This window comes from Geotrypetes seraphini, chromosome 1 (genome assembly GCF_902459505.1).
Source record: "Geotrypetes seraphini chromosome 1, aGeoSer1.1, whole genome shotgun sequence".
In the NCBI taxonomy this organism is placed as follows: Eukaryota; Metazoa; Chordata; class Amphibia; order Gymnophiona; family Dermophiidae; genus Geotrypetes; species Geotrypetes seraphini.
The window spans coordinates 269,150,842-269,164,064 of record NC_047084.1 but is presented as its reverse complement, the minus strand read 5'-3'; the positions used below and the strand labels follow the sequence as shown (position 1 = coordinate 269,164,064).

The following is a 13,223-nucleotide window of genomic DNA, read 5'->3' as shown; positions in this document are numbered from 1 at the left end:
GTAGCGCTGACCCACCTCTCTCTTGAACCTGTTTGCAGGCCTCTGCCGGGTCTGCCATGAGACCTGGTGGTCCAGCAGTGGCTGGAACAGGAGGGATCTCTCCCGCCTCCTGTCCCAGCCGATTCTAATTATTTTTATCTCCCTCCCGCCTCCCCCGTGTACCTTAAGTATCCCTGGTGGTCCAGCGGTGAATCGCAGCAGGCACAACTTTCCTTTGCTCCTGCCTATGCAGAACCACTAGCTAATTGGCTGCCGCAAGTTCACGGACACATTTTGATCACTAAATTGAAAATAAACTCATTTTTCCTATCTTTGTTGGCTGGTGATTTCATGAGTCTCTGGTTGCACTTCCTTCTGACTATGCATCCAATATTTCTTCCTCCTGCACGCTCTCTTCCCAAATCAACATCTCTCTCTGTCCCTCCATGAATACAACTTCCTCTCTCCTCCACCCCTATTGGAAATATGTCTCCCTCTCTCTCTGTCCATCTGTCTCAAGAGATCCAGGCATCCCTTCCACTCCATCTACTGCCACATCCAACATTTCTCCCTCTCATCCCCCCAGATCATGTACAGCATTTTTCACCACTGCCCACCAGTCCCATTTCTTTCTATCACTCTCTCCAGCACCATGCCACATCTCTCCCTCCATCACTATGTCTAATATTCCTCCCCCTTGCATCCCCTTCAATCTGTCCCTTTGTTCCCTCTCCACCACCATTTCTCCCTCTCATCCTTCTATTCCCCATACATCTCACTCCTCTAAGCCCAATTTTCCTCTCTTCCTTTTCCCATGTGCCACACTCATGCCCAATTCTCCCTTTTAATTCCCTCCCTCCTATGTTACATGTTCATGCCATCTCCCTTCCTTCCAGCCGTTGTCCCAGAATTGTGCCCCTCCAATTCCCCCAACGCACACCTTACCCCCCTCCTTTCTTCCTTTGTCCCAGAAAGATTGTGTCCCCTTTACACGTTGAGTCGCAGGCAGGCAGAGATTCACATGCTGCATGTGGCTGATCCACAAGTCTTCTCTTGTGCAGCGTATGAACTGCTGCCGGCTATGCGTCCCCCCAACAAGCCGCTGAAGGCAGAAGGAGTGAGTACAGCAAAGAAGTAACTGGGAACCTCCTCCACACCACTGACCAGGAAGGCTTATCTCCGACGTCAGTTCTGACATTGGAGGGAAGCCCTGTAGGTCAGTTTCGGGAGGGAGGAAGGGAGGGAGGTGCAGGAATCTCTGGTAGTGGCTTCAGCAGGTAAGGCGGACAGCAAGGAGGGAGCCCCATTGGCAGCAGCACAGCTTTGATGGACAGGCAGGGAATATTCTCTGTGGCATACTGCATGTTGTGAAACATTGCGGTAGACCTTACTTGCCAATTTGCTCTCCGTTATTCCCTCCAAACTGGTTTAGACTGCTGGGTTAAATACTCTTACTAGCAGTTGGAGACAGAGACGTTCTCATTCTCAAGTAAGCCTACAAATAGCCTGTGGAGTCCTCAAGGTGTCAGTATTTCATAACAAAACAGACAACTAAAAACCCTATCATAACCACAAATGCAAACCCTTGCAGTGCTGCACAACTGGAACACCAAACCATGAATTAGTTACCATACTGGTACACTGAACAGATAATATGACAGACCATAATTGGGGTCATTCTGGACCAATTTGGAAGCCTGCTAAATTAGACCTTGCCTGCTGTTTCCTTTATTCATTTCAAATTGGTCCAGGTCTAGTGAGACTGTTGGAGTTAAAGGGTTCGGTGCAAATGGCAGAGGTATCTTGATTCTGTGTTACAGCTTGGCTTTCGAGAGGGGATGGCATAGGAAGAAGGGATTTTCAAATAAGGTGATCTCTGATGATGAGCACCAAGAAGTGGTCAATCTCTTTATGCCTAAGTGTAGTGGAATTTTGAAGCTTGGTGCAATATGATGAATTCTGGCTTTGCAGTCTTCATTGGCTATTTTGGAGTTCATGTAAGGCAGTGTGGATAGAGGACTGGTGTCCTCCCTTGGGGTACAAATGGCAGCTGATACTATCAAGACCAGGGGTGCCCACACTTTTTGGGCTTGCGAGCTACTTTTAAAATGACCAAGTCAAAATGATCTACCAACAATAAAATTTAAAAAAAAAAAAACACAACGCACACTGTACGCATACAATTGTTAATTATCATTCCTATTCTGGTTTTTTTTCAAAGAGGTCAAAGGAGATGACTCTATGCACTGTCACCTCAGTAACAACCATACAAAAATAGACAAATACCCACCCCCTCCCTTTTTACTAAACCACGATAGCAGTTTTTAGCGCAGGGAGCTGCGCTGAATGCCCAGCGCTGCTCTCGACGCTCATAGGCTCCCTGCGCTAAAAACCTCTATTGCGGTTTAGTAAAAGGGGACCATATTGTAAAATATAGAGAGCAGATATAAATTCAGACACATTTTGATCACTAAATTTAAAATAAAATCATTTTTTCTACCTTGTCTGGTGATTTCATGAGTCTCTGGTTGCACTTTCTTCTTCTGACTGTGCATCCAATCTTTCTTCCCTTCTTTTAGCCTGTATGCTTCCTCTCTTCCTGACCTCATTCCCCCCCCCCAATGTTTTCTTCTTCTCTCCTTGCCCTCTCTTTCTTTCTCTCTTCATGCCCCCATTCTTTTTTTCTGTTTCTCTTCTTTCCTTCTGTCTCCCTGCCTGCCCTCTTTCTCCCTCCCTGCCCACCCACAAGCCACTGCTTCTGCCGCTGCCATCGGATACCAGGTCCCCAAAGCCGCCCGCCGCCGGCCAAGCTCTCCTTGCTTCGGGCCCACCAGCATTCCTCTCCCCGACGTCAATTTTGCCGTCTGAGAGGAAGTTCCGCTGGCCAGAACTTCCTCTCCGACGGCACAATTGAGGTCGGGAAGAGGAAGGCTGATCAGCCCAAGATCGACATTTTGGGAAAAATGCTGCCGGGTCCTGTCTTTGAGGAAACAGAAAGTAGGCAGGACCTGGCAGCAAGAAGAGCAAATCTCAAGCTTCACTGACCTGTCTCCCGCTTTAGCCCGCGAACAGGGCTCTAACATGTGCGTGCCGGCTTCCCTTCTTACCCCCTCCCCCTCCCCGGACATAACTTCCGGTTTCAGAGGGAAGCGAAGGGAAGCCGGTACAAGCACATGTTAGCCCGGGGAGCATAAGTTCTCCAAGCCTTTTTTTGTTTTTTTTTTTAAATGTTGAGCAGCGGAGGCAGCAGCAGAATTCAGGAGCGGGCCAGTCAGGAGGGGAAAAAAGAGAAGGGAAGAAGGGAACCCATTCTGCGATCGACTGGGGTCGCCTGAGCGAGCGACCTGTCGATCGCGATCGACACGTTGGGCACCCCTGATCAAGACTATCAATCCTTCAACTAACTCAGTCCTTTGAATGACTCTCCCCTAGAAGGGGGGTCTTGGTGGATACACATACAGGAGCTCCAAGGTTGGTCTCGGCTCGACCAGAGCATTTATCCTAGCAGACTGAGTCTCTCCTTTGGTGGAAGAATCTGAGCATCTTTGCACTTCCTGCAAATATCAAGTTCTTAACAAGCTGACCTCCCTCCTCCCCAAACCAGCTCTTTCTAGACATTTACAGAGATTCTAGTATCTCTGTAATGGCCCCAAAACTCTAGAACTCCCTTCCGCTAAATCTGCGCAAAGAAGAATCTCTTAAATCACCTTTGAAAGCCTATTATTTCAAACTGGCATTTGACTCTAATTCTTAACACTAAGTTTAGTTCTTCCTTTGCTTTCTTCTTCTCGCCCCCATCCTCTTGTTTTTACCTTATTTGTTCTAACCTCGATATTGTAAATCTTTCCTGCCCTTGTCACCCAAAAAATATGGCTTTATGCATTTATGCACATTTTCACTGTTTTTCAGATTCAAATATCTCCAATGTGTAGTTTTTTTAAATATCATTTGAAAGAACATGTTTTTTGCTACAGAAGCTATCCTGTTTCATCTTGGACCCGATCTTTCTTTGATGAGAATTGATGGTTTAAAGAAAAGCATTACTTGCTTGCTCTTCAACATATTTATAAACGATCTGGAAATTGGTACAAGTGAGGTGATTAAATTTGCAGACGATACTAAATTATTCAGAGTAGTGAAGCCAGTGTTCCCGCTAAGCTGCGCTGGCGCACAAAATATTACCTCGCAGCGCACAAGTTTCTCGTCACAGCGCACACAGTGTAGAGCACAGTTCTTCAACCGCCGGTCCGCAAACAAAATCTTGCCGGTCCCCGCCGCAACGAAAGGCCGGCGTCAGCTGACTTGCAACTTCCTGTTGCAGTCACTGTGCCGGGACTCCTGCCTTCGCCGGGACTCCTGCCTTCCACCGCGTTTGCCTCCTGCCTTGTCTCCGCACCTCCAGACCAGCAGCGGCAGCTGTGTATGCTTTTAACTTCGGCACAGAGCTGCCCCTAATCAATAGTTTAGCGCGGTTTCATAAGGCAGCCTCGGGGCCTTTGCTAGGCCGGCCCACATCGCATCATCGAAGCGGGCCGGCTATCAAAGGCCCCGAGGCTGCCTCATGAAACCGCGCTAAACTATTGATTAGGGGCAGCTCTGTGCCGAAGTTAAAAGCATACAGAGCTGCCGCTGCTGGTCTGAACTCTTGGGCCGCTGAAGGAGGGCAAAAAGCAGCTGTCCTGGAGGTTTCCCTTCCTCTCGCCTTTACAGGTTCCTTTTCTCCACCTTTTTTTTTTCCCTTCAAACGGCAACGGGCCCCAGCATCGACATCAATCAAGTAAGTTCCACTGTCAATCAAGCGGTTCTGCTCGGCCAAAGCTTCCCCTGTGACATGAGCCACCCTCAGGGGAAAGAAAGTGACCCACAAAGGTGAGGGGAAGGGGGGCAGATGATGGAAGTTGGGGGGGGGGAGAGAGAGAGAGAGAGAGAAGGGGCAGATGATGGAATGGAGGAGATGAGAGAGAGAGAGAAGGGGACAGATGATGGAAGTGAGAAGAAGGGAGAGAGAGCAGAAGGCAGATGGATGTCAGTTGAGAAGGGAGAGCAGATGCTGAATGGAAGTGGGGAAAGAACACATACTGGATGGAAGGAGGAGATAAATAAAGGGGGAAGAAAATAGTAAGATAATGGAGGGGTGAGGGAAAGGGGTGACAAGCTGTGTGTAGACACAGTGAAAAGAGGGAAACGGGACTAAATAGTAAGAAAGAATTTAATTTAGATGGAGGCAGAAAATAGAGAAGGAAGACCAGAGAAGAAAAGGGAAGAGAGAGCAGAGAATGATCAGATCTGAGGGGAGGAAATGAGAAGAGAGATATGCTAAAAACCACAGGGGGGAGGGAAGGATAGAGATGCCAGACCATGAGGGGAACAGAAGGAAGATGATGGATGCTAGACCAAATTGGGGGGTGGGGGGGGGCAGGAGGAGAGATGGCAGGGAAAGACAGACAGTGAATGGAAGGGGCAGATGCTGGACTGAAGAGACAGAGAAGGTTATCATGCTGCTGTACCGGGCCATGGTACGCCCTCACCTGGAGTACTGCGTCCAGCACTGGTACTTTAAGAAGGACACGGTACTACTCGAAAGGATCCAGAGAAGAGCAACTAAAATGGTTAAGGGGCTGGAGGAGTTGCCGTACAGCGAAAGATTAGAGAAACTGGGCCTCTTCTCCCTTGAGCAGAGGAGATTGAGAGGGGACATGATAGAAACATTCAAGGTACTGAAGGGAATAGACTTAGTAGCTAAGGCAGGGAGAACGAGAGGGCACTCTCTAAAGTTGAAAGGGGATAGATTCCATACAAACGTAAGGAAGTTCTGTGGTAGAAAGCAACATATTTATTTGGCTCATAACTTGCTGGCGCCCGATATTTTTAGCTCACAGTGAAAAAAGTTTGCTCACAACACCCGCCCGCTTAGAGGGAACACTGGTTGTCACCTATTTTATTTACACGGCACATAGGTATCTTGCTGTACAAGAGGCTAGAAGCCTTTAATCTACCAGTTCTATGGCAATCTTGCCACATAAGTATCACATATTTAAGGGCACTAGAAGATTTGTCCAGATGGGAGAGAAATGCTTCCCATTTAACCAATACAAATTACAAAGCAAAGGTTTGCACTTCAATTCAGAGTATGCAAGTACTGAGTCAGGAGGATTGCGAAGACCTGCAACGTGCAAACACGCTTGAAAAATGGGCTGCGACATGGCAAATGAGGTTCAGTGTGGATAAGTGTAAGGTGATGCATGTCGGTAACAAAAATCTTATACACGAATACAGGATGTCCGGGGCGTTACTTGGAGAGACCCCCCCCCCAAGAAAGAGACTTGGGAGTACTGGTTGAGAGGTCGATGAAGCCATCTGTGTAATGTGCAGCAGCGACGAAAAGGGCGAATAGGTTGCTAGGAATAATTAAGAAGGGGATCACGAACAGATCGGAGAAGATTATCATACCGTTGTACCAGGCCATGGTACGCCCTCACCTGGAATACTTCGTCCAGCACTGGTTGCCGTACATGAAGAAGGACATGGTACTACTCGAAAGGGTCCAGAGAAGAGCGACTAAAACGATTAACGGGCTGGAGGAGTTGCCTTACAGCGAGAGATTAGAGAAACTGGGCCTCTTCACCCTTGAAAAGAGACAGAGGGGACATGATCGAAACATTCAAGATACTGAAGGGAATAGACTTAGTAGATAAAGACAGGTTTGTTTACCCTCTCCAAGGAAGAGAACGAGAAGGCACTCCCTAAAGTTAAAAAGGGATAGATTCTGTACAAATGTAAGGACGTTCTTCATCATCCAGAGAGTGGCGGAAAACTGGAACCCTCTTCCAGAGGCTGTTATAAGGGAAAACACCCTCCAGGGATTAAAGACAAAGTTAGACAAGTTCCTGCTGAACTGGAACGTACGCAGGAAGGGCTGGTCTCAGTTAGGGTACTGGTCTTTGACTTAGGGGCCGCATTGGGAGTGGACTGCTGGGCACGATGCACCACTGGTCTGACCCAGCAGTGGCAATTCTTATGTTCTTATGTAAATATGTTATGTTGAAGGGTCATTGGCACTTCATTGTAAATGTGCAGTGGAACTATATTGATCTGAAAACTCATAACCAAGCATTGCCAGCCACAAGTACTCGTCTCGTACTATGCTCGACGTTTGACAAACTTACTGTGCACTTTTGCAAGATGACAATCAAAACATGCATTGGCTTGCACAAACTCGCAAGCCCAAACACATAATCATGTGATTCACAAAAATGTACGCATAGCTTTAGTAGTATGTCTGATACATCCAGCTTTTCTGAACATGTTCTGACTTGCAACTATTACAGCACTAGTGCTGCCCGATTCACAATTCGAACAGAATCACTTTGGGTGAATCGGTTCAAATCGATTCATTTATATAAATAAAATAAAAAAATAAAAAAATCAGCCTGGCCGATTCGGTGGGGGAGGGTCAGTGATTACAGCCAAGGGTGCGCTTAACTGTCAATTTTCTGATACCCGCTGAGGTAAGGAACCAGCCCCCACACACACACACTTTATCTCTCAATGCCACCTCAGGTTATCGAGCACTTAGGGTAGCCCGAAGGTCCTGGTAAGGAAAATGCCTACCTCAAGAAAATGGCGGTTCGGGTTTTGTACATGTGTCTGTTCACAGGCACGGGGGCAGGGAGGAATGATCTCCGACACACTCCCGGCCCTTCGTGGAACTATCAGCTGATAGCGTGGAGCACGCAAGCAAGCATATCTACTTCACGGTGGTGATGGCTGAAGGCCGCAAGATCGACTTTCAGTGAACGTAGGAGCAGGGCTGGAACGCCGAGATCATGTTGTAGCTGGTGCAGTTCAAGAACAGCCAGGCTATCCTGGCCGTGAAGTCAACTCGCCAGAAGCAGCAGCAGCACCTGGTGGCTGAAGTGGCTAAATGCAAGACATGGAATTTTTCAGCATTGACTAATGGCTTTTAGTTCAGATACGAGTCCAACTTTATCCTTGAGGCCTCCTGTGTGATTCGCACTAATGTTAGGTTACCGTAGGCTCGATGGGGATTGTGCACAGCCCAGACATACTAAAGTAACTTATAGAAAGAGATATATAAACAAAAAAGTACTCATTTTATAATATAACAAAGCTGGGTAAAATAAGTGATGTTTGAATACTATTCTTGAAAAACTCAAACTTGTAAGCCAAGATTCCCCTATCCAGAGGGAATATATTTTGATCAGTGTTAGTTTTTAAGGTATATCTCAATATTTCAGTAGATTGCAATATTTTATCATTTTAATTCTAGCTGGACTGAGGGGGGGGGGGAAGAAATAATGGGTCTAAAAACAGAGAAGAGGGAGGGAACAGAAAGGGAGAGAAGTTGGACACAAGGGATGGTGTGGAGGAAGAGATAGAGATACTGGATAAGGAGGGTAGCTGGGAAGAGAAAGGGAGAGATGGTGACCCTGGGGTGGTGGGGAAGGAGGGAGAGATGCTGGATGAAACGGTAGTTGAGAAAAGGAGAGATGGTGGATCTGGGGATGGTGGGGGGTCCATCACTGCAGCAGCAGGGATGGAGACAAAAAAAAGGAGAGATAGTGTATCTGGGAATGGTGGGGGGGGTCCATTGCTGCAGCTGCAGAGATGGAGACAAAAAAAAGGAAAGATGCCAGACCTCCGGGGGAGGGAAGGGAAAAGGAAGGGGAGGACTGAGATGGAAGATGAATGGTTATCATGGAAAAAGAAGAAAACAACAAATGGGCAGGAGAACCTGGCAAGCGAGTTATCAGAAGACGTTTGTTGCAGAGCTTGGGACCAACATGATTTGAAAAATGACAAGACAACAAAAGGTAGAAAAAATAATTTTATTTTCTGTTTTGTGATTGTGTCAGATTTGAAACTTGTATCCTGCCAGAGCTGGTATTAGTCCGCGAGCGTGAGCTAGGATTTAACAGAGAGAAAGGAAAAGTCTTTTTTGTTTATTTTGTTTACACCGCATCACCAGTGTGGTTAGGAGAAGAGGCTATAAAATAAACCCACCAGGACGTTCGGGAAAAAAAAAAAAAACCAACACCCAATTGGGCAGGAAAATTGAATCGAAAAACTAATTCAATAGGCTGAATTGAACTCGAAAATTTTTTTTCCTGAATCAGGCAGCACAGTGGCTGTATGAACAAGTCTGGCTTTATAACATCATATGAATCTGAAAAACAGTGAAAATTTGCATAAATGCATAAAACCATATTTTTTGGATGGTCATATCTTCAGCTTCACTTGACTGTAAAAGCTCATATTGCAAATCTTGGAAGTACCTTATGGTACATGTCTGCTGGTAAAGTTGTACCATCAGCTGACTTACCTACTAGCAGCTGTATGGAGCCAAACTGTGCCAAAAATTTTCATTCGTGAATTTTTTGCCTACTTTGCTGACCTATAGAAATGGAAGCACGTTCGCAAAAGATTTCAAAGTTGGCACAGAAACTTGCCCCAAGGTATTGTACCAAACTGCAAAATTTCAAACTCCTAGGAAGTTTCCTTCTGCCGCAGTGCTTAAGCAAAGTTGGCGTTTTAGGTCACATGAGGCATGGGAGTGCTTATCTTTGAAACTTTAATTCTCACCAAAGAAAGGTCAGGTCCAAAAGAAACAGGATATCTTCTGTAGCAAAAAAACATGCGCTTTCAAATTATATAAAAAACAAAAACAACAACAAAACTACACAGATATTTGAATCTGAAAAACAGTGAAAATTTGCATAAATGCATAAAGCCATATTTTTTGGATTGTCATATCTTCAGCTTCAGTTGACTGTAAAAGCTCATATTACAAATCTTGGAAGCACCTCATGGTACATGTCTGCTGGTAAAGTTGTACCCTCAGCTGACTTACCTACCAGCAGCAGTATTGGAGCCAAACTGTGAATTTTTTTGCTGACCTGTAGAAATGGAAGCATGTTCGCAAAAGGTGTTGTACCAAACTGCAAAATTTCAGACTCCTAGGTAGTTTCCTTCTGCCGCAGTGCTTAAGCAAAGTTGGCGTTTTAGGTCACACGAGGCATGGGAGTGGATCAATTGCTTTTGTTCAACCACCCCTAGCTCCTGACCAAATTGAGATAGATTCAAAATTTTTGGAGATCCTAGAGAACACCCCTGTAAAATTTGGTTGGATTTCAAGGGAGGGGAGGTCGAGTATGGGCTCCTGGTCAACTTGACATGGAATGACCCCCTGAAGGGTGTCAAAATAGTGTCAAGCTGCTCCGATCAAGTTCATTATCCAGTTCAAGGGATCCAAAACCTGAATTCCCCAAGCTATGACCTGTGCACTCTTGAAAGGACTTTGCTCAAAATCAATCATCCAGGTATGGGTGAATCAGAATGCTCACTTTGTGCTGTAGCTAGACCAAAAGGGAGCACACAGAACTAATAATACCTCCTTAAAACCACAAAGATACCTCCAATGACTCTTCTCATATAAGAAGAGAGATGGACTTTGGTCAAATCCAATGAGTTAAAGAAATTTGCCCTGCCCTATTGCTATGACGACCGAGTGAAGAGCCTCTATGGAAAGCTTGGGAATCTTGAGTGCCCGATTCACCTTCAAATCCCGAATCAGTTGAAACAGAGTAGCAACCAGTGCCCTACTCCTCCTGCGGAATGGAAAGCACTGCCCATAGATGCATGTGCCTTTGCAGTCTTCCAGACAGCCTCACGAAACAAAAGATTCCCCTTCCCTCTCCCCCAAAGAGAAACTTAACTTGGACTTCGAGGTTGGTCTGCAGATGTGACTTTTAAGTCATAGGCTGCAAGCCATCACCTCAACAAATGGAGAACACAAGAAAACAAGTAAACATAAGTAACCAGACCTTAAGTTTCCCAAGGCATCTCTTTTAATCAAATAATTGCCCTTTTTGAGAAAAAAACAGTTCTGTATTGGTCATTAGATCGTGACATGTGCTGTGCAAAAAATTCACAAATAAAGTGCTTTAGAGTGCATAAAATGTCCAATGGAAGGCACTTATCATACTCGCCCGACGGCTGCCCAACCGTTTCACATTTTTCATCAGGGGCTGTGCTTCCATGAAGCTATTGCACATAAATTTTTTCAAGCGAAATTCAAATATATCTCCTGATTTATGCCCGCACAGCAAAATGCCAATACGGAACTGTTTTTCTCAAAAAGGGCAATTATTTGATTAAAAGAGATGCCTTGGGAAACTTAAGGTCTGGTTACTTATGTTTACTTGTTTTCTTGTGTTCTCCATTTGTTGAGATTTTGTTTTTTTGGACATTTTTATTCTCTTCATTTTTTTTTTTGATTTGCAAGCCATCATCACCAGTCACTGACCAATGAGACCATGAGGAAATCATGGGCACATCCTTTTGTCTTAAGATTGAGAGAGCATCTGCCATCCCCTGATCCCACTCTTGTTTTTTTTCTTCTCTCTCTTCCCCATTTACCCAAGCACCCTTTTGGTCTCCTGGGCAGCAGCTTTTAAAATGGAGAGTACAGGATCTGGGCAATCTGGCTTTCATTTCTTTTACATACTTTAAAAAGCTGCATAGGGATCCAGAAGAATCACAAAGAAAAAGGGAGGTGAATCCTTCAGATCCCATTCAGAGGACCCAGCACAATCTGGATTCAGAGGACCCTTGGGTAAACAGATCAGAAACAAAAATAAGGAAGCCCTATGCTTTCCACTGTGAGGATCCTATGAGTTCTGGTGGCCTTTAAGGTAAAACGCATAGAATTATTAGAATCTAGCTTCTACTTATTTCCGGGACACAGCTGACGGTTCACATAAGAGACCAGATACCCTTGGCTGGTCCTACCCAGCTGCGTGGGTGGGTGACCCCATAATAGTGTAACCCTCGTTCAGGTCAGGAAACTGCAGTCCCCACCCCATTCTCCATACCTCGCAGGTCTGCCATCAGTAAGTTCCTCCTCTCGCTTATCATCGAAAATACAAGAATCTGGGTCGTCCTGCCGGCGAAGCTTCCCATCCACTCTCCGCTTCCGGCCCCGAGACCAGCGGGACGGGGCCTGGCTCCTAGAGAACACAACGAAAAAGTTTAACATTAAAGCAACGAATTTTAAAAGAATAGTGCGAGTGTGTGTACGTGCGTGGGGGGGGGGGGGGAGGGGGGGCAGGCTGGCTGGCTGGCTTAGGCCACCCCACCCATCCCGCCAACTGCACGCGCCCAGCTCCCTCGTCGCTCGATCAATTCGATAAACGCACAGCTTCAACAATCGGGGCTAATTAAATATAAGGAAGGTGGTGTACACGATTTCCAGCCGAGCACCTTCTACCTACCTGTACTGAGCCGAGCTTAGGTACTCGGAAGACATGGTCAGGAAAAGGAGCTCGCAGCGTAGGTATCTACGACGAAGCTGGGGGGAACCAAGCACTCTCGGCGTCAGTACTTGAAGAAAACCAAAGGCGCCAAACACGGCCAATTTTATGCCGCGCGCCAAGAGCGCGGCCGACTCGCGCACCTGCCGCCCAAGAGGTGGGGGAGAGACAGAGATAGGCCCGTGGAGAAGGCAGAACGTCCAAAAACGGAAGAAAGCTATATGAATGCCGAATACACTAATGTTAATTTGCTAAAAGTAATAACGAGTCAGGCAAATAATTCTCAAAATGTTAGCAAAACAAAATTTTTGTCCGCCGTCACCACCGCACCCCGTACGAAGTCGCTGGTAGAATGGTCTGAGCGGATATGGACTGCGATTCGTCAGTAGGAGAAAACGGGGCGTGTGGGAAAACAGGAAGGGGTGTGTCCTCCGGGAAAGTAAAACTTCAATGGTATGTTTAGCTGGTGTAATTATTGTTATTACATTATTAGGTACTAGTGTTTAATATACGGGTGCTAGATATATGCCTGTCTGTCTTTCTTTATTTATGTCTCTCTCCCTGCTCCTGTCTCTTTTTTTCCTTTCTGTCTCTCTCCCTCCTGCTATTTTTCTCTCTCTCTCCCTGGCACCCTTTGTCTGTCTATCTCCCTGGCCTCCTTTGTCTGTCTGTATTTCTTTCTGTCTCTCTTTCCCACCCCCCCCCAACAAACACACTTTCCTTTGCAGAAGCAGCAGCGGTATTTCCCTTCCCCTCCAGGTCCCTGTGAAGTAGTAGCAGCATTTTCCCCCACCCCCATTCCCTTCTCTCCCCCCCCCACTTTCCTTTGCAGAAGCAGCAGCAGTATTTCCCTTCCCCTCCAGATCCCTGTGAAGTAGTAGCAGCATTTCCCCCACCCCCCATTCCCTTCTC

At 46.3% G+C, this 13,223-nt stretch overlaps 1 protein-coding gene across 2 annotated transcripts in view; it reads right to left on the bottom strand.

The window, feature by feature from the left end:
- Nucleotides 1-12,689, bottom strand: part of SLBP (stem-loop binding protein) — a 79,413-nt gene extending 66,724 nt beyond the window's left edge. The window contains exons 1-2 of one of the 2 annotated variants that reach the window (XM_033951210.1): nt 12,273-12,689; nt 11,874-12,008 (exon numbers count right to left, since the gene is read on the bottom strand). In XM_033951210.1, coding sequence (XP_033807101.1) covers nt 11,874-12,008; nt 12,273-12,307 — 170 coding nt within the window. In that variant the 5' untranslated portion in view covers nt 12,308-12,689. The remainder of the gene's footprint in view (nt 1-11,873; nt 12,009-12,272) is intronic. The other variant, XM_033951200.1, reaches the window with a different exon arrangement.
- Between the last annotated feature and the right edge of the window lie 534 nt (nt 12,690-13,223).